This window comes from Callithrix jacchus, chromosome 22, assembly GCF_049354715.1.
Source record: "Callithrix jacchus isolate 240 chromosome 22, calJac240_pri, whole genome shotgun sequence".
NCBI classification, from domain to species: Eukaryota; Metazoa; Chordata; class Mammalia; order Primates; family Cebidae; genus Callithrix; species Callithrix jacchus.
The window spans coordinates 15,368,935-15,392,069 of record NC_133523.1 but is presented as its reverse complement, the minus strand read 5'-3'; the positions used below and the strand labels follow the sequence as shown (position 1 = coordinate 15,392,069).

General features: G+C 48.1%; 1 protein-coding gene across 1 annotated transcript in view; it reads right to left on the bottom strand.

The window, feature by feature from the left end:
• Positions 1–23,135, bottom strand: part of NWD1 (NACHT and WD repeat domain containing 1) — a 101,296-nt gene that overhangs the window by 33,376 nt on the left and 44,785 nt on the right. Inside the window, 4 exon segments of the mRNA XM_035287137.3 lie at positions 4,191–4,313; positions 9,148–9,345; positions 15,541–15,699; positions 17,090–17,207. Of these exon segments, the coding sequence (XP_035143028.3) occupies positions 4,191–4,313; positions 9,148–9,345; positions 15,541–15,699; positions 17,090–17,207 (598 nt within the window).

Sequence of the window (23,135 nt, the reverse complement as noted above, 5' to 3'; positions counted from 1 at the left end):
GACGTTTACTGTCATTATCCCCCAAACACAGAATAACAACTATTTATAGCTGGGAAAACAGGCATGAGCCACCGCCCCAGGCAGGAGAATTGCCTGAACCCAGGAGGCGGAGATTGCGGTGAGCCGAGATCGCGCCATTGCACTCCAGCCTGGGTAACAAGAGCGAAACTCAAAAAAAAATTCAGTGGCATTTAGCACATTCACAGTATTGTGCAAACATCACTCTATCTCATTCCAGAATATTTGCAACCCCCCGCAAAAGGAGACCTTGTCCCCATCCACAGTCACTCCCCACTCCCCTCCCCTAGCCCCTGGCAACCACTAATCTGCCTCCTGTCTCTGTGGACTAGCCTGTTCTGGACATCTCATACCCATGGGAGTCATACACCAAGGGGCACCCAGTGACTGCTCCTTTTCTTTTCTTTGTTAAGACAGAGTCTCACTCTGTCGCCCAGGCTGGAGTGCCGTGATGCAATCTCAGCTCACACAAACTCTGCCTTCCAGGTTCAAGCGATTTTCCTGCCTCAGCCTCCTGAGTAGCTGAGACTACAGGTGCGTACCACCGCGCCCAGCTAATTTTGTATTCTTAGTAGAGATGTGGTTTTACCATGTTGGCTAGGCTGGTCTCAACTCCTTAGGTGATCCACCTATCTCAGTTTCCCAAAGTGCTGGATTACAGGCGTGAGCCATGGCACCTGGCCTTAAAATTTATTTAGAGACAGGTACAATGGCTCATGCCTGTAATCCCAGCACTTTGGGAGACTTAGGTGGGAGGATGGCTTGAGGCCAGGAATTCAACAGAAGCCTGGGAAACACAGTGAGACCCAGTCTCTACCAAAAATGTTTTTAAAATTAGCTGGGCATGGTGGCATGCACCTGTGGTCCTAGCTCTTCAGGAGCCTGAGGTGGGAGGATTGCTCGAGCCTGGGATATCAAGATTGCAGTGAACCATGATTACACCAGTGTACTCCAGCCTGGACAACAGAGTGAGACCCTGTTTCAAAGAAAAAGAAGGAAGGAGGGAAGGAGGGAAGGAAGGAAAGGAGGAAGGAAGGGAGGGAGGGAGGGAGGGAAGAAAGAAGAAAGGAAGGAAGGAAAGAAGGAAGGAAGGGAGGGAGGGAGGGAGGGAGGGAGGGACACACCCACAATCAACAACAACCAAAAGGCCGGGTGTGGTGGCTCACTCCTGTAATCCCAGCACTTTGGGAGGCCAAGGCGGGTGGATCATAAGGTCAAGAGTTCGAGACCATCCTGGTCAACATGGTGAAACTCCGTCTCTACTAAAAATACAAAAATTAGCTGGGCATGGTGGCACTCACCTGCAGTCCCAGCTACTTGGTAGGCTGAGGCAGGAGAATTGCTTGAACCCAGGAGGCAGAGGCTGCAGTGAGCCAAGATCCTGCCACTGTACTCCAGCTTGGTGACAGAGTGAGATTTAGTCTTAAAAAAAAAAAAAAAGACAGGATCTCACTCTGTTGCTCAGGCTGAACTCCTGGGCTCAAGGCATCCTCCTGCCTCAGCCTTCCAAATAGCTGGGACTACAGACACACACCACTGCATCCAGCTTTTCCAAATATTTTCAATTCCATAGTCGGTTGAATTCCCAGATGCAAAACCCACAGATACAGAGGGCCAACTATATTTCTAATTTTTTTTTTTGAGATGGAGTCTCACCCTGTCATCCAGGCTGGAGTGCACTGGCACAATCTCAGTTCACTACAACCTCCACCTCCCAGGTTCAAGTGATTCTCCTGCCTCAGCATCCCAAGCAGCTGAGATCACCACGCCCAGCTAATTTTTGTATTTTTAGTAGAGGTGGGGTTTCACCATGTTGATCAGGCTGGTCTCAAACTCCTGACCTTGTGATCCGCCCGCCTCGGCCTCCCAAAGTGCTGGGATTACAGGTGTGAGTCACCATGGCCAACCTGTTTTCTTAATTAAATGAAAGGGTTAGATGAGAATCTTTCCAAAGCTGATTTCCTATGGCTTGATTCTGCTAAATGAATTTGTTTAAATACATGGGATATTTTAACCTATTTATTCAACAAATAAGCATGGAGTACGTTGAATAAAACATAATCCTTGCCCTCAAACAATAGTAAAAGGATCTTGGGATCTTGGGTTAACAAATAAACGTAGTCTTTTTTTTTTTTTGATAGGGTCTTGCTCTTGTGCAGGCTGGAGTACAGTGGTGCAGTCACAACTCACTGCAGCTCCAACCTCCTGGGCTCAAGCGAGTCTGTCTCATGGCTCAGCCTCCCAAATAGTTGGTACTACAGGTGTGTATCTCCATGCCTGGCTAATCTTTGCATTTTCTGTAGAGATGTAGTTTCGCCACGTTGCCCAAGTTGGTCTCAAACTCCTGAACTGAAATAATCTGCCTGCGTCAGCCTCCTAACGTCCTGGGATTACAGACATGAGCCACCACACCCAGCCAACTGTGGTCTTATCCAATGAGGTCTTATGTACATCAAGCTGCAGAAGAGCAATGGGGAGCTAGTTATGAAGTGTACTTTGGGAACCCTTGCCCTGCCTGCCCTTGCCCTGCCTGCCTTTGCCCTGCCTGCCTTTGCCCTGTCTGCCCTTGCCCTGCCTGCCTTTGCCCTGTCTGCTCTTGCCCTGCCTGCCTTTGCCCTGTCTGCCCTTGCCCTGCCTGCCTTTGCCCTGTCTGCCCTTGCCCTGCCTGCCTTTGCCCTGTCTGCCCTTGCCCTGCCTGCCTTTGCTCTCCCTTCCCTCCCCTCCCATCTCCTCCCCTCTCCTCCCTTCCCCTTCCATTCCCTTCCCTTCCATTAGTCTTCAAGAATGAATAGTTTTCCTTCCTAGTCCTGACCTTGGACTATCTCTCTCCAGCATCTAGGACAGGGTCTGGTACACAGCGGGCACTCAACCATTGATTATAAAACTAAGCCATATCTGTTAAGGGACTATGTCAAAAAAAACAACCTTACTTAGGATCTGAGGTCGACAAATGCAAAAAGGACCACAATTCTTTGCCCTTCCTGATCCACACCCTTGGAAATGTTACTTTGCAGCCCCTCCCATCAAAAAATGAAGCCTAGGCTGGGTGTGGTGCTATAACACCAGCACTTTGGGAGGACAAGCAGAAGGACTGCTTGAGCTCAGGAGCTTGAGACCAGCCTGAGCAACATAGTGAGACCGTGTCTCTATAAAAAACACAAAAATTAGCCAGGTGTGGTGGTGTGTGCCTGTAGTCCCAGCTACTCAAGAGGCTGAGGTGGGAGGATTGCTTGAGCCCAGGAGACTGAGGTTCCAGTGAGCTGAGATTGTACCACTGCACTTCAGCCTGGGCAACAAAGCAAGACCCTGTTGGAAGAAGGAAAGAAAGAAAAAAAGAAAAGAAAGAAGGAAAGAAGGAAGCCTGTCTAGCCTATTTCCTTACTGGACTGTTCTTGTAAACTCCTTTGGTCAAGAGAATGTGACTGGGTGCCAATTCCAAGTCCAGGCTTAAGAGATCCTGTGAGCGCCAACTTGTTTTCTCAAAACCCTGCCTTTGCGGGGGATGAGAGACCTGAGGGATGCCGAATTATGAGAGACCACATGGAGGAGAGCTGAGTTGTTTCAGATTCAGCTAGCACCCAGCTGATCCACTAACTGACTGCAGATACATGAGCAAGTCCAGCTGAGAACAGAAAATCGGCCAACTGAGCCCAGCCTGCACTGCCAATGCACAGGAAGTGAGCTAAAGAAATGGCTTGTTTGTGGCTCAAATTTGTAATCCCAGCTCCTTGGTAGGCTAAGGAGGGAGGATCACTTGACCCCAAGAGTTTGAGACCAGCCTGGGCAACACAGCAAGACCCTCGTCTCTAAAAACATTTAAACATTTAAAAATTAGCTGGGTATAGTGCTTGAGGTCCCAGCTACTCAGGAGACTGAGGCAGGAGGATCAGTTGGGCCCAGGGGTTTGAGGCTGCGGTGAGTTATGAATACACCACTGCACTCCAGCCTGGGCAACACAGTGAGATCCCGTCTTAAAAAAAAAAAAAAGAAAAGAAATGGCTTGTTTAAAACGACTGTGTTTGGGGATGGTTTGCTATGTAACTATAGCTAAATGATGCAGGAACAAAGGCCAGGGTTTCAATACAGAGAAGTAAATCTGTGGGGAAGGGGATCTGAGAACTGACTATTCACTATGGAAACTGACCACAAACCCCACTTCTCAAGTCTCTCACCTGTGTGTCCAGTTAGCATGTGGATCACATGCTGCTCTTCCATGTCCCACACAGCCATGATGCCATCCTGGGTACCAATCACCAACAGCTTCTCCTCCTCACCCCACGCCATGGCGGTGATACCTGCAGCCACCCAGAGGCAACAGCAATGATCTCAGTTCCTGTTTCCAAATATTCAGCTATGGGGTGCTCTAATGAGCCCCCCACTTCTCAGATAAGACAACTGAGGCACAGACAGATTTAGTTCCTTGTCCAAAGCTACACAGCAAGGATTATAGATTCACAGACTCAGATGTGAAGGTTCACACTCTGGGCTGTGACATTCACTCCGCTCTTAGGTAGGAAAAGGGACTGAGTCACAGTGTGTTCATAAGTGTCTGTATAGTCCAGCAGTGCTCACCCAGGGGAACATCTGGTGTCTGGAGACATTCTGAGGTGCCACAACTGGGGACAAGGATGCTCAAGGACACTACTGGCATCTGGTGGGTGGAGGGCGGGGAGGCTGCTCAACACCCAACAATGCATGAGACAACTCCACCCCGAAGAAAGATTCAGCCCCAGAAGCCAACAGTGCCACAGCTGAGAAACCCTGTCTTAGTTGAAAAAACTCAGAAATGAAATTACAGTGGCTGTGGCAGGGCACAGTCGCTCACGCCTGTAATCCCAACACTTTGCGAGGCGAAGATGGGCAGATCACTGGAGGTCAGGAGTTCAAGACCAGCTTGTCCAACATGGAGAAACCCAGTCTCTGCTAAAAATATAAAAAATTAGCCAGGCGTGGTGAAGCACACCTGTAATCCCAGCTATTCAGGAGATCGAGGCAGGAGAATGACTTGAACCTGGGAGGTGGAGGTTGCAGGGAGCCAAGAACACACCACTGCACTCCAACCTGGGTGAGAGAGGGAGACGAAAGAAAGAAAGAGAGAGAGAGAGAGAGAGAAAGAAAGAAAGAAGGGAGGGAGGGGTGGAAGGAAATTATACTGGCTGAGAATGAGGATTCTGTTTTTGACATCTCTTTGAGTTCAACCAGCATAGAAAAACACGGGCTGAGGTCCTAAAGAAAAAAAAATATGTTTGCCAGTGAATTGGGCAAACACACCCCAAGGCTCTCTGCCTGGTGGAGTTTGATTAAAACATCACTGCAGAGCGGCCAAGATACATTAGAGAAAACACAGGCCTAGGCATTAAGGAACTGGACTTTCTGAATGTCCTGAAGCAAAGAAAGGAAGCCCTTTTCCTTCTCTGTCCCTCTTTCCCATGTATAAAATGGTTGGGGTGGTGTTGAATCAGAGCCAATCAAGCTCTGAGAATACAGGATTTTGTTTCTACCTCATTGGGATAGAGAGTCAGGAAATAGGATTTGTTTTCTTTTTCTTTCTTCTCCTCCCCTTTCCTCCCTTTCCCTACCCTCCTCTTCCCTTTCCTCCCCTTTCTCCTTCCCTTCCTTATTCTCTCCCCTTTTCCTTCCCTCCCCTTCCCTCTTCCCGCTCCTTCCCTCCCCTTCCCTTCCCTCTTCCCTCCCCTTCCCTTCCCTCGTCCCTCTCCTTTTCCTTCCCTCCCCTTCCCTTCCTTCTTCCCTCTCCTTTTCCTTCCCTCCCATTCCCTTCCCTCTTACCTCTCCTTTCCCTCCGTTCTCCTCCCCTCTCCTTTTCCCTTCCTTTTTTTCCCAGATAGGGTCTCACTCTGTCACCCAAGCTGGAGTACACTGGCTCAGTCATAGTTCACTGCAGCCTCAAACTCTTGGGCTCAAGCAATCCCCCCATCTTAACCTCCTGAGTAGCTGAGACTGTAGGCACATGACACCATACCCAGCTTTTCTTTTTTTTTAAACTTTTTGTAGAGACAGGGTCTCCCTATGTTGTCCAGGCTGGTCTTGAACATGTGGGTCCAAGAACTCCTCTTGCCTTGGCCTCCTGAAGTGCTGGGATTACAGGCATGAATCACTGTGCTCAGCCTCTTTTTCTTTTTTTCTCGTCGTGCGCTCATTGTGTGACCTTGGAAATATTAACTCATACTTTTCATTTTAAAAATGAACAAACTGAAACCCACATGGGTAAGACCTTTTTCAACTTTAACAGGACTAGAGGATGTACAACAGGGCACAGAGGATCTGAAACACAGAACATTTACCTGCCCCAGAGATGATGAAAACCTCACTCTAAGTTGTAACTTCCTATGCCCGTGCCATGACAGACATCGCTAATCAATCACAGCACTATGTGTGATTTGCACCCCCACAGCCATTCTGTCATCTCACCTTTAGTAATAAAACCCAAAACCTCAGAGGTTTTAGCTAAGTACAGGGTCATCCACACAAAGACCATATTTCTCTGGTTGAGCCCAGTGGCTCACCCCTGTAATCCCAGCACTTTGGGAGGCTAAGGTGGGCGGATCACCTGAGGTCAGAAGTTCAAGACTAGCTTGGCCAACATGGTGAAACCCATCTCTGCTAAAAATATAAAAATTAGCCAGGCATGGTGACACAAGCCTGTAATCCCAGCTACTCTGGAGGTTGAGGCAGGAGAGTGGCTTGTACCTGTGAGGCAGAGGTTGCAGTGAGCTAAGATCATGCCACTGCACTCCAGCCTGGGTGACAAGAGCAAAACTCCATCTCAAAAAAAAAAAAAATGAGACAGGAGTGGAAATATTTAGTTCTGCCTGTAGGTCATGCCCTTAAAATGAGGAGGCCTGCCATGTGCTTCTCCTTTTCCCTACTGGCTGGAATGCCATCTGGATAGTAGGAGCTGGAGCAGCCATATTGGGCCAATGAGGACACCCTTACACTGAAAATGGCAGAGCAGCCAGATTGAAGGTATATGGGTCCCAGACACCCTAGGGACTCCTTTATACCTCTTCTTTTGCTTGAACTATTTCATAAGACAGAATTAAACTCCTATTTTATTTAAGCCACTAGCATTTTGTCTTTTTTTTTAATGATATCTGAACCTATATCCTAATAAATACATACACTTTCCGACTGAGCTAGCTTCAGTCTCAGAATCCTTCTCAACACAGCATTCTGGTGGCTGCTCCTAAATTGACTCCCCCATGCATTGTACTTAGTGTCTCTTAGCATTTCTATTTTGAAGATAATTTGCCTGGGGAGTGTGGCTTTCAGTGAGAGCTCTGACATTTGAAGCCCAATGAATTCAGCGGTCTCACAATCATGAGAGATTGTGGGTGAGCAGATAAATAGATGGGTGAATGAAAGTGGGTGAGTGGGCAGACAGGTAGCTAGTTGGACGAGCGGGTGGGTGAATGGATGGGGCAGATAGATGGGTAGATGGAGGAATTAATTTCTAGATGAAATTGAAGTGAGCAAGTCGATGAATGGCAGAGTGTGTGGATGGGTGGAGGGTTAAGAGTGAATGGAAGATGATCAGATAAAAAATGGAAGGGTAAGTGGATTGGGGTGGATGGATGGATATATGGGTAGAAGGATAAATAACTAATAGAAGTGTGGATGACTGATGGGTAGATAGATGAGAGGAAGGAAGGAAGAAAGCGTTGAAGGATAAATGAATGGATGAATGGACGAATGGATGGGTGAGTGGATGAATGGAAGGAAAGGTGGGTAGGTGGATGGATGGATAAAAGGATGGGAAGGTAGTTTGATAAATGGATAGATTACTGAAAGCGTAGGTAAATGATTGGGTGAATGGATGAATAATGGATGGATGGATGAATGGGGGTAGATAAATGAAATGGTGGCAGGGTAGATAGAGAGATGGACAGGTGGGTGGATGATTAGGTGGATGGAACAGTGGGACAGTCAAAGGATAAAAGGGTGGGAGGGTAGATGGATTAATAGATGGGGGATAGACAGACGGAAGTGTGGCAGGGTGGGTAGATGGATGGGTGGGAAGGTGGATAGATAGATGAATGGGTGGATGGATGGATGCATGGATGGATGGGTAGGAAGGTGGTTTGATGAATGGATGGATAAATAGAAGGGTGGGTAAATGATTGGATGAATGGACACATGATGTATGAATGGGTGGGTGGATGGGTGAATGGATGGATAGATGGGTGGGCAGTAGATGGATAGAAGGGTGGCAGAGAAGATTGATGGATGAATGGATGGGTGGGAGGGCTAGGAGGGCAGTGGATGTAGGAATAAATGATGGAAGGGTGGTGTAGATAGATGGATGAATGGATGGAAGGGTAATTGGATGGAAGAGTAGAAAGGTGAATGAATGGATGGATATATAGATGGACGGATGAACAGAGGGGTGGGTGGGCGGGTGCTGTATAGATGGATGGATGGATAGATGAATGGAAGAATGGAAGATAGATGGATGAATGGATGGGAGGGTAATTGGATGAAGAGTAGAAAGGTGAATGAATGGATGGATATATAGATGGATGGATGAACAGAGGGGTGGGTGGGCGGGTGCTGTATAGATGGATGGATGGATAGATGAATGGAAGAATGGGAGATAGATGGATGAATGGATGGGAGGGTAATTGGATGGAAGAGTAGGAAGGTGAATGAATGGGTGGATGGATGGATGAATGGAAGAAAAAAATGAATGACAAATGGATGGCAAAACCTAAATCCTTGTCTCTCTCTTACATTCTGGGATCCCAAGGGCTGAGTTCAGTTCCATCAGCCTCTCAGGGGCCTGTCAGGCATTAGTTCCTGGCTTCCAGACTTACTAGCATGAGCTTGTAACTAGCTCAAACAGTCAGATGGCCACTAATCCCTTGGAGATGGGAAGCTTGGAGGCATCCCCTAGCTTCAAGCTCATTAGCAGAATTTATATGAGTCATCTACAGTCCCTGGGGGGCAGAGAGAGGCAATTGAGCATGAGATAGCAGGGCAGGCTCTGATGGCACCCTTGGGGCCTCCTGACTAGCACAGGGGAGTTTCAGAGGACAATCTCAAACACCAGCATCCACTGCCCCCATGCAAGCAGGTGCCTGCTGGGATTTTTGCTATGCTGGGGAGACTCACCTTTGTGACAACCGCTGAGGGTTGCCCGGAGGGGTCCTCCTGGGGGCTGGAGGAATCCTCCGAGGGGCACCAGCACAGGGTGTGCACAGAGCCGAAACCAGCTCTGGGCCTGTTGGCATAGCTGTCCCACCAGTGCTGGATGTGAGGTGGCGAAGAAATGGAGCCTGGCCAGCAGTTCTGTGTACAGGAGGCTCCTCTCTGCAACAAAAGGATGTGGATTAAGTTGCCTGGATTCAGACCCCTGTACCTTTCCTGCAAATTGAGCCTCCACTCCCTGCAGGAGCTGCGGGACGAAAGAGAAGACACAACACCTCAGCTACGGCCTCTGCTGGCCTCTCCTGCCTCCTTCTCTGCTCTCCAGATTCACTCACCCTTACTTCAAATGTACCCAGCTGCTTCTAGCCTCCAGCCTTTGCCCAAATTGCCTAGAATGCTCCCCTTTCTTCCTCCCTCCCTCCCTTCCTGTCTTCCTTCCTCTTTTTTCTGAGACAGTATCACACTCTGTTGTCTCGGCTGCAGTGCAGTGGCACACGATCAAAGCTCACTGCAGCCTCGAACTTCTGGCCTCAAGCAATCCCCCCATCTCAGCCTCCCAAATAGTCGGAACTACTGGCATGCACCACCACGCCCAGATTTATTTATTTATTTACTTTTGAGATGGAGTTTCACCCTGTTGCTCAGGCTGGAATACAATGGCGTGATATCAGCTCTGCAACGTCTGCCTCCCAGGTTCAGGCGATTCTCCTACCTCAGCCACCCAAATAGCTGGGACTACAGTCACCCAACCCCACGCCTGGCTAATTTTTTGTGTTTTTAGTGAAGACGGGATTTCACCATGTCGGCCGGGCTGGTCTTGAACTCCTGGCCTCAAGTGATCCACCCACCTCAGCCTCCCAAAGTGTTGGGATTACAGGCAAGAGCCACCGTGCCTGGCTATTTTTTTAGAGACACAGTCTCGCTCTGCCACCCAGGCTGTAGTGCAGTGGCATGATCACAGCTCACTGCAGCCTCAAACTCCTGGGCTCAAGCGATCTTCTGCCCACAGAAGTCACCACTCAGGTAGCTGGGACTGCAGGTGCACATCACCATGACTGGCTAATTTTTTATTTTTTGTAGAGACGGGGTCTCGTTATGTTGCCCGGGCTGGTCTCAAACTCCTGGCTCAAGCTATCCTCCTTCCTCGAACCCTCAGAGTCTGGAATTATAGGTGTGAGCCACTGTGCCTAGACTCAACCTTTTCAATAAAAACAGGATCAGAGGAGGAATATATTGGAAATCTTTGTACCTGCCATTCAGTTTTGTCGTGAACCTAAAACTGTTCTTAAAAAAATACGCTATTAAGAAAAATTAGCCCGTGTAGTGGCCCAGGCCTGTGATCCCAGGTACTCGGGAGGCAGAAGCAGGAGAATCGCTGGAACCCAGGAGGCGGAGGTTGCCGTGAGCCGATATCGCGCCACTGTACTTTAGCCTGGGCGACAGAGCTAGACTAAAAAAAAAAAAAAAAAAAAAGACTCATGATCGCTTTGAATCATTTCATCATTGAGGTTGTTGAAGGGTCTCCATTTCCCAGCTTGCTTGGGTGTACAGAGAGCACATGGATGTCCAGCTGCGCCCTCTGGTGATGACATTTGTTCCTACACTTCCTCCTTGTGCAGGGGGGGGGCGGGGGGGGAGCCAGAGGTTGTCAATCAAGGGGCTTTGCAGAGAACTTGCTGAGATCTGGGCTTTAAGGTCTTTCTTAAAGTGGGAAGTCGTGCCCAAGGTTGTTTTCCTAAGAAGTTGCTCCATCAAGGTTTACAGCTCTGGCGAGTGCCTCTCACATTACCGTTCTCTTCAGTTGCCTTAAATTCCAGTTGTTAGGTATGCTATTCCATTTCCTATTTTTTAATTTTTTGTGTGTTTTGAGACAGAGTCTTGCTCTGTCACTGAGGTTGGAGAGCGATCTCGGCTCACGGCAACATCTGCCTCCCAGGTTCAAGCAATTCTTGTTCCTCAGCCTCTCAAGAAGCTGGGAATACAGACATGTGCCACCACACCTGGCTAATTTTTGTATAAAGTAGAGATGGGGTTTTGCTACGTCGCCCAGGCTGGTCTCAAACTGGCCTCAAGCAATCTGCCTACCTTAGCTTCCCAAAGTGTTGGGATTACAGGCTTGAGCCGCTGTACCTAGCCATCTATTTATCTATTTTTAATTAATTAATTTTTTTGTAGAGATAAGGTCTCATGTTGCCCAGGCTGGTCTTGAACTCCTGCACCCTAGCAATCCTCCTGTCTGGGCCTCCCAAAGTGCTGGGATTACACATGTGAGCCACCGCACTCAGCCTTGTGTCCCTCTCTTAAAGGCTGAGACAAACATTATCTGCCTGGGACAGTAAGGATGGAGACAAACATCTCCCAGGAGAACGAGTCACACAGCCTTGTAGCTACAGTACCAGAAAGGTCGTTACCCCAAGGTAATGGAGAACCATCTAGAAGGTTCAACAAAGAGATACTTAGTGAGATTTGTTTTGTTTTGTTTTTTGTTTGTTTGTTTTTTAAGATAGAGTCTTGCTCTGTCACCAAGGCTGGAGTGCAGTGACATGATCCTGGCTGACTGCAAGCTCTGCCTGCCAGGTTCAAGCAATTCTCCTGCCTCAGCTCCTTGAGTAGCTGGGATTACTGGTACATGTTACCACACCTGGCTAATCTTTGTAGAGATGGGGTTTCACAATGTTGACCAGGCTGGTCTCAAACTCATGGCATCAAGTGATCCACCCACCTCGGCCTCCCAAAGTGCTGAGAATACAGATGTGAGGTACTGTGCCCAGCTGATTTGGGCTTTCAAAAGATTCTTCTCGGTGCTGAATGGAAAATAAACCAAAGGGTAAGAATGAACCCAAAGCCTGAAGGATGCTTTGGCAAGGTCTAGAGGAGAGGCGGCAGGACTGGCCCTGGGCTCATGGTCATGAGGATAAAGAGAAGCCGACAGTTCAAGGATGCTTTGCAGAGCCAGGATTAGAAGCTCTGCATAGGAATCACAGGCCACTGGTCATCCTTTTAAACATGCTATTCCCGTCCATGGGGAAGCACGTTAGATACTGAGAATTAAGCATCTTTAATACTCCCCCTTCCTTTGTGAATTCACCTCACAATTTATTGCTCTTTGTTAAAATGGTATGTAAGGTCCCAGGTCTAAGCACTCCTTTGAGTTTTCACTTATCTTCTGTGAAGCTTCTGTGCACATAAAATTAAAATGTGTGAGCCTTTTCTCCTGTTGAGCTGTCTTTTGTTAGTTTCATTCACAGACTCCTATCACTGAATATAAAAGGGTAGAGAAAAAGATTTCATTTGTTCTCTCCCATATTTTGACTGTAAAATGGTACAGCTGTTGTGGTTCCTCAAAAAATTAAAAAATTGCCATGTGATCCGGCTAGTTCACAATAGCCAAAAGGCAGAAACAACACAAATGTCCACAGACAGATGAATGGATAAACAAACTGTGACATATTCACACAATGTAATATTATTCAGCCCTAAAAAGGAAGGAAATTCTTAGCCAGGCATGGTAGCTCATGCCTGTAATCTCAGCACTTTGGGAGGCCAAGGTGGACAGATCATGTGAGGTCTGGAGTTCAAGACCAGCCTGGCTAACACAGCGAAACCCTATCTCTACTAAAAAAAATACAGAACTTAGCTGGGCATGGTGGCATATGTAATCCCAGCTACTCTAGAGGCTGAGGCAGGACAATCACTTGAACCCAGGAGGTGGAGGTTGCAGTGAGCCGAGATCATACCACTGGGTGACAGAGCAAGACTTCGTAGCATTAAAAAAAAAAGGAAGGAAATTCCTTCATATGCTACAATGTGGATGAAACTTAAGGACATTCTGCTCAGTAAGAGAAGTCAGAGAATGAAGGACAAATATTGTAAAATACCACTTACATGAAATACTTTTAAAGTGGTCAAACTTATGGAGACAGAAAATAGCATGGTGCTTGTCAGGGACTGGGGTGAAGGGAGAATGGGGGTGTCGTGGTTAGGCTCTGTGTCCCCACCCAAATCTCATCTTGAATTGTAATCCCCATAATCCCTATGTGTTGAGGGAGGGACCAGATGGGAGGCGATTGGATCATGGGCATGGGTTCCCCCATACTATTCTCGTGATAGTGAGTTTTCACGAGATCTGATGGTTTGGGGGTTTTTTTGGAGACAGAATCTCACTGTGTCACCCAGGCTACAGTGCAGTGGTGTGATCTCAGCTCACTGCAACCTCTGCTTCCCATGTCCAAGCAGTTTTCCCACCTCAGCTTCCCGAGTAGCTGGGACTACAGGCATGTACTACCACACCCGACTAATTTTTCTATTTTTGCTCAAGATGGGGTTTCGTCATGTTGGTCAGGCTGGTGTCAAACTCCTGACCTCAAGTGATCTGCATGCCTCAGTCCCCCAAAGTGCTGGGATTATAGGCGTGAGCCACCACACCTGACCATCCAATGGTTTTATAAGGCAGTATTCCGTGCTCTTGCTCCCTCTCTCTCACCTGCTGCCACAGAAGACACGCATCTTTCCCTTCCACCATGATTGCAAGTTTCCTGAGTGCTTCCCAGCCACGTGGGACTGTGAGTCAATGAAAGCTGTTTCTGTTTCCTTTATAAATTACCCGGTCTGGGGTGTTTCTTTACAGCAGCATGAAAACCGAGTCGTACAGGAAGTGAGTGTTTATTGAAGACAGTTTCACTTCAGGAAGATTAACAAGTTCTGGAGATGAGTGGTGGTGATGGCTTCACGTTATTAATACTTTTAATCAGTGAACTGCACACAGAAGAATGGCTAAGATGGGGGCCAGGCACAGTGGTTCATGCCTCCCATCCCAGCACTTTAGGAGGCTGAGGCAGGAGAATTGCTTTAGTCCAGTTCAAGACCTACTGGGAAACATGGCAAAATCCCGTCTCTACAAAATATACAAAAATTAGCCAGGCACGATGGTGCATGCCCATAGTCCCAGCTACTCGGGAGGCTGAGGTGGGAGGATTGCTTAAGCCTGATAGGCGGAGGTTACAGTGAGCTGAGCTCATGTCACTGTGCTCCAGCCTGGGCAATGAAGCAAGATCTTGTCTCAAAAAAAAAAAAAAAAAAAAAAGGTTAAGACATGTGTTTTGCTATAATTAAAACAAAACCAAACAGAACATCCTCACGGCCAGGGCATCTGAAGACTCGGAGAGATTCTTCAAGTTCTAAGGCAGGGAGTGGCAAATTGTAACCTGAGGGCCAGACCCAGCCTATGTCATCTGAGAGTTAGGGACGGGTTTTTTTTTTTTTGTTTGTTTGTTTGTTTTGAGATGGGGTCTCCCTCCATCACCCAGCCTGGAATATAGTGGAGCAATCACAGTTTACTGCAGACTCAACCTCCCAGGCACAAGTGATCCTCCTACCTCAGCCTCCCAAGTAGCTGGGACTACAGGCATAAGCCCTCGTGCTCAGCCTGAGAATAACTTTTACAGCCATGTGTTTGCAGTGGAACAGATAATAGCAAAAACCAACTGTGAACCCCAAGTTGTACTCGGTTATTATTATATTTTGAATTTCATCAATAAAAATATGTGGGAACTTTGTTTTCTCTCTTAGCATACATATTCCTAGATAATTTCCTCGAGTTTTCTTGAAATAGTTCCTATCTGGCACTTTCTAAAGGAAAGTCCCAGTCCACGGGGATGGGCACTGCTTTGGTAGTTTTCATTCCAAAGTTCTCCCAGGCTCGATTTAAGATTCTAGGCCAGGCTCCGTGGCTCATGTCTGTAATCCCAGCACTCTGTGAGGTAGAGGCAAGAAGATCACTTGAGTCCTGGAGCTCGAGACTAGCCTGGGCAACGTGGCGAGACCCTGTCTCTACAAAAAATAGAAAAATTAGGGAGGGGAGTACTAAACACTGGGGTCTATTGGGGGGAAAAGGGGAGGGCCAGTGGGAGGGGGAGCTGGGGAGGGATAGCCTGGGGAGAAATGCCAAATGTGGGTCAAGGGGAGAAAGGAAGCAAAACACACTGCCATGTGTGTACCTATGCAACTGTCTTGCATGTTCTGCACATGTACCCCAAAACCTAAAATGCAATAAAAAAAATAGAAAAATTAGCAAGGCACTGTGGTCCTAGCTACTCGGGAGGCTGAGGTGGGAGGATCATTTGAACCCAGGAGTTTGAGGCTACAGTGAGTTACGATTGCACCACTGCACTCAAGCCTGGGTGACACAGTGATACCACATGAAAAAAAAATTCTAGAAGCAGTGCTGGGGAAAACCCCACATATTTAGGCAGGGAAGGTATGAGGGTTGAAGAAAATCCAGCTCACGACTCAATGAGAGCATGTTTCTGGAAGTCAGTGCCCGTCCGGGTCACTCCCACCCAGGCCATCCAGACTCACCCATGCCTCGGAGCTCCACAGCAGGGCGGCACAGCTGGAGGGCTTCACGGACCAGGCCGACCTCAGGAGAGTCCAGGTGAGGGGCACAGAGGTCAAAGTCGTCCAGCAGGTCTTCGATGCTCCCAGAGATGCCCCGGCAGGAAATCCAGCCCATGCTGCCTGAGGGAGAGAAGGCAGGAGGAGGTAGGAAGTGCTTACCTCCCTCCAGTTCATCCTGGGAAATGGAGAATCATCTCTCCATCTCCTCCAGGGCATCTCAGGCTCAGCAGTAGTGACACTGGGGCAGGATCATTCTCTGTGGTAAGGGGCTGAACTCTGCATTGTGAGATGTAATGCAGCGTGCCTGACCTCCACCCACCAGATAGCAGTAGCACTCCCACCCCAAGTGTGACAATCAAACATGTCCACAGACATTTTCAAGTGTCTCCTGGGAGGGCAGAATCTCCTCTGGTTCAGAATCACAGGGATGAGTGAATGGATGGATGGATAGATGACAGACAGACAGACAGAATGTTGGGTGGATGGATGCATGGTTGGACAAACAGAAAGATAGGTGGGTGAATGGATAGAATAATGGGTGGGTAGATGGATGGATGATGGATGAACAGAAAGGTACATGAATGAATAGATAATGAACACATAGATGGGTGGATGGATAGATAGAATGACAGATAGATGGGTAGATAGATAGAAGGATGGATGGATGGATGGTTAGAACCAGCTCATGGCTCAATGAGGAGATCATAGATAGATGGGTGGATAAATTGATAGATAGATGGGTAGATAGATAGATAGAATGATGGGTGGGTGGGTGGGTGGAGGGAGGGAGGGAGGGATGGATGGATGGATGGCTAGAACAAGCTCATGGTTCAATGAGGAGATCATAGATGGATAGGTGTATAAATTGATAGATAGATGGATAGATGGATGGACAGAAGATGGGTGGATAAATGGATGGATGGACAAAAGGATGGGTGAATAAACAGATGGCTTGTTGGATGGATGGAAGGTTAGATGGATGCATGCATGTATGGATGGATGAATGGACAGATGGATGAATGGACAGAAAGATGGGTGGATGGGTGGATGGGTAGGTGGATGGGTGGATGGATGGATGGATGAATGGATGAATGAATGGATGGATAGATGGATGGATAGTTAGATAGATGGATGGATGGGTAGATGAATGGATTGACAAATAGACAGATAGGGTCCCTCATGATAAGGCAGGGGTTTTCACCCTGTGCTAACATTTGGAGCTAGATTATTCTCTGTGGTGGGGTGCCCTGTGCACTGTAGGGTGGTGAGCAGCATCCCTGGCCTCTACCCACCAGATTCGAGTAGCACTTTCTCCACTAGTCATGACAACCAAAGCTATCTGTGGACACTGTGAGGCATCCCCTTGGTATAGAATTGTCCCTTGTGAGACCCTCTGCCTTAAAAGGAACCAAGGACTTCCACATTTGCCGTTCACCCTCCCCAGGATCCAGAAGGCTGGAGCATGGTGCAGTCACCAGGCTTGGTCCCCTGAGACGGGGATAGCCCTTACCCAGCACCTCCTGTTTCAGCTCCTCCAGGCGGCCCGAGTGAAGTAGGTGATAGGGTAACTCCTTCAGCTTCCGCAGGTTTGCAACTGTGTCTGAGAACCACAGAGGCTGAGGGGCCACCTGGCAGAGGAGAAGGGAGACTGCAGCTTGGACACAAGCCCATTCATTCACTCCAGGCACAAGCCCATTCATTCACCCCATGTTCCAGACAGTGCTGGAGGGAACGAGGATGCAATGGCAGACAGACATACCCACATCTACCCATTGGTCAGAGCTTGGGACTCAGAGAATCGAAGCCAGAGGTCACAGCACTTTCTGGGAGGAATAGGGAATGTTTTCTGAAGGCGGAAGCATTGGAACTGAGCCTCAGAATTAAGTAGACATCTATGTGGCAAAATATAGTAGAAAACAGTGGCTTTCCAGGGCAAGGGAGCAGCATGGGCAAAGAGCTGGTGATGTGAAAGGGCAGGTTGAGTTTGGGAGGACTGAACTATACAAGGCAGGTTAGAGGATGCTGGTGGGGAATGAGAGTAGGCAGCTTGTAGGCAGCAGATCATGAAGGCACTGAATATCAGGCTGGGTAGGTCAGGCTCAAGACTGAGGGCACTGGGGAGCTATGGAAGGTTTCAGAGAAGAAGTGTAATCAGATTGGATTGTCAGAAGCACCCTTGGGAGGATGCACTAGGGCAAGAGACTGAGAGGTAGGTGAATGAAAGGGGCTCAGATCATGTACTAAAGGGACAGGTTGAAGCTGAACCTGCAGGGGCTCACAGGAAAGGATTTGTGGCTGGGATTACAGGCGCTTGCCATCACACTCAGCTAATTTTTTGTATTTTTAGTAGAGACGAGGTTTCACCATGTTGGCCAGGCTGCTCTTGAACTCCTGACTTCAAGTGATCCACCCACCTTGGCCTCCCAAGTGCTTGGATTACAGGCATAAGCCACCATGCCCAGCCAATGTTTGTTTGTTTATTTATTTATTTTCTTTTTTTGAGATGGAGTCTTGTTCTGTCACCCAGGCTGGAGTGCAGTAGGGCAATCTCGGCTCACTGCAACCTCCACCTCCCGGGTTCAAGCAATTCTCCTGCCTCAGCCTCCCAAGTAGCTGGGATTACAGGCGCTTGCCACCATGCCGGGCTAATTTTTGTCTTTTTAGTAGAGACAGGGTTTTAACACGTTGGCCAGGCTGGTCTCGAACTCCTGACCTCAGGTGATCTGCCCGCCTCAGCCTCCCAAAGTGCTGGGATTACAGGCATGAGCTATTGCACGTGGCTGTATTTTTTATTTTTTAAGTTTAGAGACATGGTCTCACTCTGTTACCCAGGCTGGAGTGCAGTGACATGATTACAGCTCACTGCAGCCTTGAACTCCTGGGCTCAAGTGATCCTCCTACCTCAGCCTCCCACATAACTGAGACCACAGGTGTGAGCCCCCATGCCTAGCTATTTTTTAATGTCTTTCTTTTTTTAAGATGGGATCTCACTATGGTGTCCAGGCTGGTCTCAAACTCCTGGCCTCAAGCAGTCCTCTTGCCTCAGCCTCCTAAAGTGCTGGGATTACAAGTGTGAGCTGCTGTGCCTGGCCAAAAGTTTGTTTTGGGGGCTTTTTTGGGTTTTTAAGAGTAAGCTCCATTTCAGATGGAAAGGATCACAGAGAAAAGAACATTAAGAGGAAAGAAAATCCTAGAAGGCTTCCTGAAGGAAGAAGTATTTGACATGAGCCTTGAGGTGTTTGAGAGGCAGAAATGAGAGGGTAGCATCCAAGCTAAGGATGTCAAAGCTAAGGATGTCACATGCTCCTGGACACGTGAGAAAAAAGGCTGGAAGGAAATGCATGGAATACTGATGGGGGAGGGAGGATCCAGGGACGGGTCCTGAGTGGGGAATTCTGGGTGACTTTTATTCTTTGATCTTCTCTGTGTATCTTGCAATAATCTGTACTACTCTTATAACTAGAAGATAAAATAAGCACTTTTTTGTGATAAGTTCTTCCTCTGTCACTCAGGCTGAAGTGCAGTGGTGCAAACTAAGCTCACTGCACCCTCTGCCTCATAGACTCATGTGATCCTCCTACCGCAGCCTCTTGAAAGCTGGAACTACAGGCATGCACCACCGCTCCCAGTTAGTGTTTGTATTTTTTGTATAGACAGGGTCTCACCATGTTGCCCAGATTGGTCGTGAACTCATGGGCTCAAGCAATCCATCCGCCTTGGCCTCCCAAAGTGCTGGGATTACAGGCATGAGCTACTGCGCCCGGCAAAATAAGCCCTGTTTTTAAAGTGCACAGTGCATTTGGGGACCTTGTGATTGGAAATCAGATTGAACCATGGAATGCAAAGAGAAAGATATCAGATAACCAACAAATAATGGATGCATGGATGGATGGAAGGATGGATGGATGGATGGATAGATGGGTGGGTGAGTGGATGGATGGATGGATGGATGGATGGTTGGATGGGTGGACGGGTGGATGGGTGGACACGTGGATAGATGGGTGGGTGGGTGGATGGATGGAAGGAAGGAAGGATGGATGGATGGATGGATGGATGGATGGATGGATAAGTGGGTGGATGGATGGATAGACGGTTGGATGGGTGGACGGGTGGATGGGTGGACAGATGGGTGGATGGGTGGGTGGGTGGGTGGGTGGATGGATGGATGGGTGGGTGGATGGGTGGGTGGGTGGATGGATGGGTGGATGGATGGGTAGATGGGTGGATGGGTGGACTGTTGGATGTATGTATGTATGTATGTATGTATGGATGGATGGATGGATGGATAGATGGATGGGTGGGTGGGTGGGTGCATGTTTGGGTGGATGGGTAGATGGGTGGATGGATGGATGGGTGGATGGATGGAGGGGTAGGTAGATGGATGGATAGATGGGTGGATTGGTGGACGGACAGATGGGTGAAACTCATGCCTCATGAAGAGTCAGAGGGTAGCATGTTTAAATTATCAGGTTTATTACACATCCATGTATCAATACATCCATGTAACAAACTGCACTTATACTGCTGAAATTTATTAAACCAGGAGTGGTTGTGCGTGCCTGTAATCCCAGCTACTCCAGAGGCTGAGACGGGATAATTGCTTGAAGCTAGGAGGCAGAAGTTACAGGGAGCTCAGATCACACCACTGCATTCTAGCCTGGGAGACAGAGTGAGGCTCCATCTCAAAAAATAAAAATTACACCAAAAAATGAGTTAAATTGAGGGCAGAGATGTATAATGGTTTGGAATGAAAGTAAACCTTAGCTTTAGTAAGTTTTGTTGAAGATGGAGAGAACTGACGAGGTGTAACAGAATTAAACCAAAAAAATATTTTGGATTTTGTCAGCTGGTCTTGGTGGCTCATGCCTGTAATCCCAGAACATTGGGAGGCCAAGATGGAAGGATGGTTTGAACCCAGGAGTTTGAAATCAGCCTTGGCAACATGGTGAAATCTTATCTCTACAAAAAATAAAAAGTAGCCAGGTGTGGTGACATGCACCTGTGGTCTCAGCTACTCAGAAGGCTGAAGTGGGAGGATGGCTTGAGCCTAGGAGGTCTAGGCTACAGTGAGCCATAATGTTGCCTCTGCACTCCAGCTTGGACAACAGACAGAGAGAGAGAGACCTTGTCTCAAAAAAATACTTTTGTCAAAATTTTTTTTTATTTTGTGAATTAAAAATTGTGGAAAATTGGGAGAAAAAAATCCTCTGAGATGCCACAAGTTTTGGGGAAATTCTAATATGCTTCAAGATGTGATTATTTTTCCCCTTTGCAAAGTTGGTGTGAGGGATTATATCCACCTCATCATCAGCTCCTCCCCACCTCCAAATTGGGGTAGAAGAGCCTGGGCGAGCTGGCTCACACCTGTAGTCCCAGCCCTTTGGGATGCTGAGGAGGGTGGATCACTGGGCTTGAGGCCAGAAGTTCAAGACCAGCCTGGCCGACATGATGAATCCCTGTCTCTGCTAAAAATACAAAAATTAGCTGGGCATGGTGACGCATGCTTGTAGTCCCAGCTACTGGAGAGGCTGAGGCAGGAGAATGGCTTGAACCTGGGACACAGAAGTTGCAGTGAGCTGCGATCGTGACACAGCACTCCAGCCTGGGCAACAGAGCAAGACTCTGTCTCAAAAAAAAATTGGGGAGGGACTCGAGATGGCGCAGTGAGAACAACCCAGGATTGAAGCTCTCGGTGAACGTGCGGAGGGTGAGTCAGGGCCACATTTCCAGACGGATCTTTGTTGCCCACAGAACGGGGAAATTCCCAGGTATAAAAGAGACGCGGGACGCCAGGCAGAGGTTTTAGCTGGTGCAGCCGGAGCTGTAGTGCAGCGGCGCTCCACAGTGCTCCGCACAAAGCGCACTGGTCCAGGTGCCCTGTTGAACCGGCAATCTGAGAGTTGAGAGGGCAGATTGGCATATCTATCTGACTGAACAGGACTTGGACAGTGAGCCAGGCCAGGAGATTCCAGGGAAACGGCGTTTGGGGTAGTGCAGTGGGACAAACAAAATGGCGATTCCAAACGCTCCGGGTGGAGAATTTCACTGTGGGCACAGCTGAACCCAGGAAGGTGCAGTTCGGTGGGGGAGGGGCGTCCATCATTACCAAGGCAATCCACCCCTACTGAGGTACACGCCCATTGCTGACGCAGCCTGCCATTGCTGAGGCAACCCGCCACAACAGAGAGACTCTGCTGCAGGGCATAGCCTGTGGCAGCAGGGCGGAGACCGCAGCAGCAGGGCGGAGCCTCGGCAGGCAAATAGTGACTAGACTGCCTCCTAGCTGGGCAGGACAGCACAACGGACACTCACAAAGAAAGCCCCAACCCCCCAAGACAGAGCATCTGAGATAAAAAGGGTTTTTTTATGAGTTCTGCTGCAGCAGAATTAAACATAGCAGTCTAACAGCCCTGAATGAACAACAGAGCTCACAGCTCAGCACTTGAGCTCCTATAAAGTACAGACTGTCTCCTCAAGCAGCTCCCTGACCCCTCTATATCCAAAAGACTGACATTTGGCAGGCATCATTCTGGGACAAAGATAGCAGAAAAAGAAACTGGTAGCATCCCTCACTGTTCCGCAGCTGCTATAGGTGCACCCCAGACAAGCAGGGCCTGGAGTGGACCTCAGCAGTCGTACAGCGAAGGGGCTAGACTGGTAGAAGGAAAACCAGGTAACAGAAATACTTCATCATCAACAATCTGGGCATCCACTCAGAGACCCAATCGAAAAGTCAGCAACTACTCAGACGACAGGTGGATAAATTCACAAAGATGGGAAGAAACCAGCGCAAAAAGGAGGAAAACACCCGAAACCAGAACACCTCGCCTCCTAGAAAGGACCAAAACTCCTTGCCAGCAAGGGAACAAAGCTGGACGGAGAATGACTATGACGAAATGATGGAATTAGACTTCAGAAGGTGGATAATGAGAAACTTTTGTGAGCTAAAAGAACATGTTTTAAATCAATGCAAAGAAACTAAGAACCTTGAAAAAAGATTCGAGGAAATGATAACAAGAATGGATAACTTAGAGAGAAATATGAATGAATTAAAGGAGCTGAAAACACAATACAGAAACTTCACGAAGCGTGCACAAGTTTCAACAGCCGAATTGACCAAGCAGAAGAAAGAATATCAGAAGTCGAAGATCAACTCAATGAAATAAAACGAGAAACCAAGATAAGAGAAAAAAGTGCAAAAAGGAATGAAGAGTCTCCAAGAAATGTGGGACTATGTAAAGAGACCTAACCTACGTTTGATAGGTGTACCAGAATGTGACGAAGAGAATGAATCCAAGATGGAAAATACTCTTCAGGACATTATCCAGGAAAATTTCCCCCACCTAGCAAGACAGGCCAACACTCAAATGCAGGAAATACAGAGAACACCACAAAGATATTCCGCAAGAAGAGCAACCCCAAGGCACATAATCGTCAGATTCAACAAGGTTGAAATAAAGGAGAAAATACTAAGGGCAGCCAGAGAGAAAGGTCAGGTCACCCACAAAGGGAAGCCCATCAGACTCACAGCAGATCTCTCGGCAGAAACCCTACAA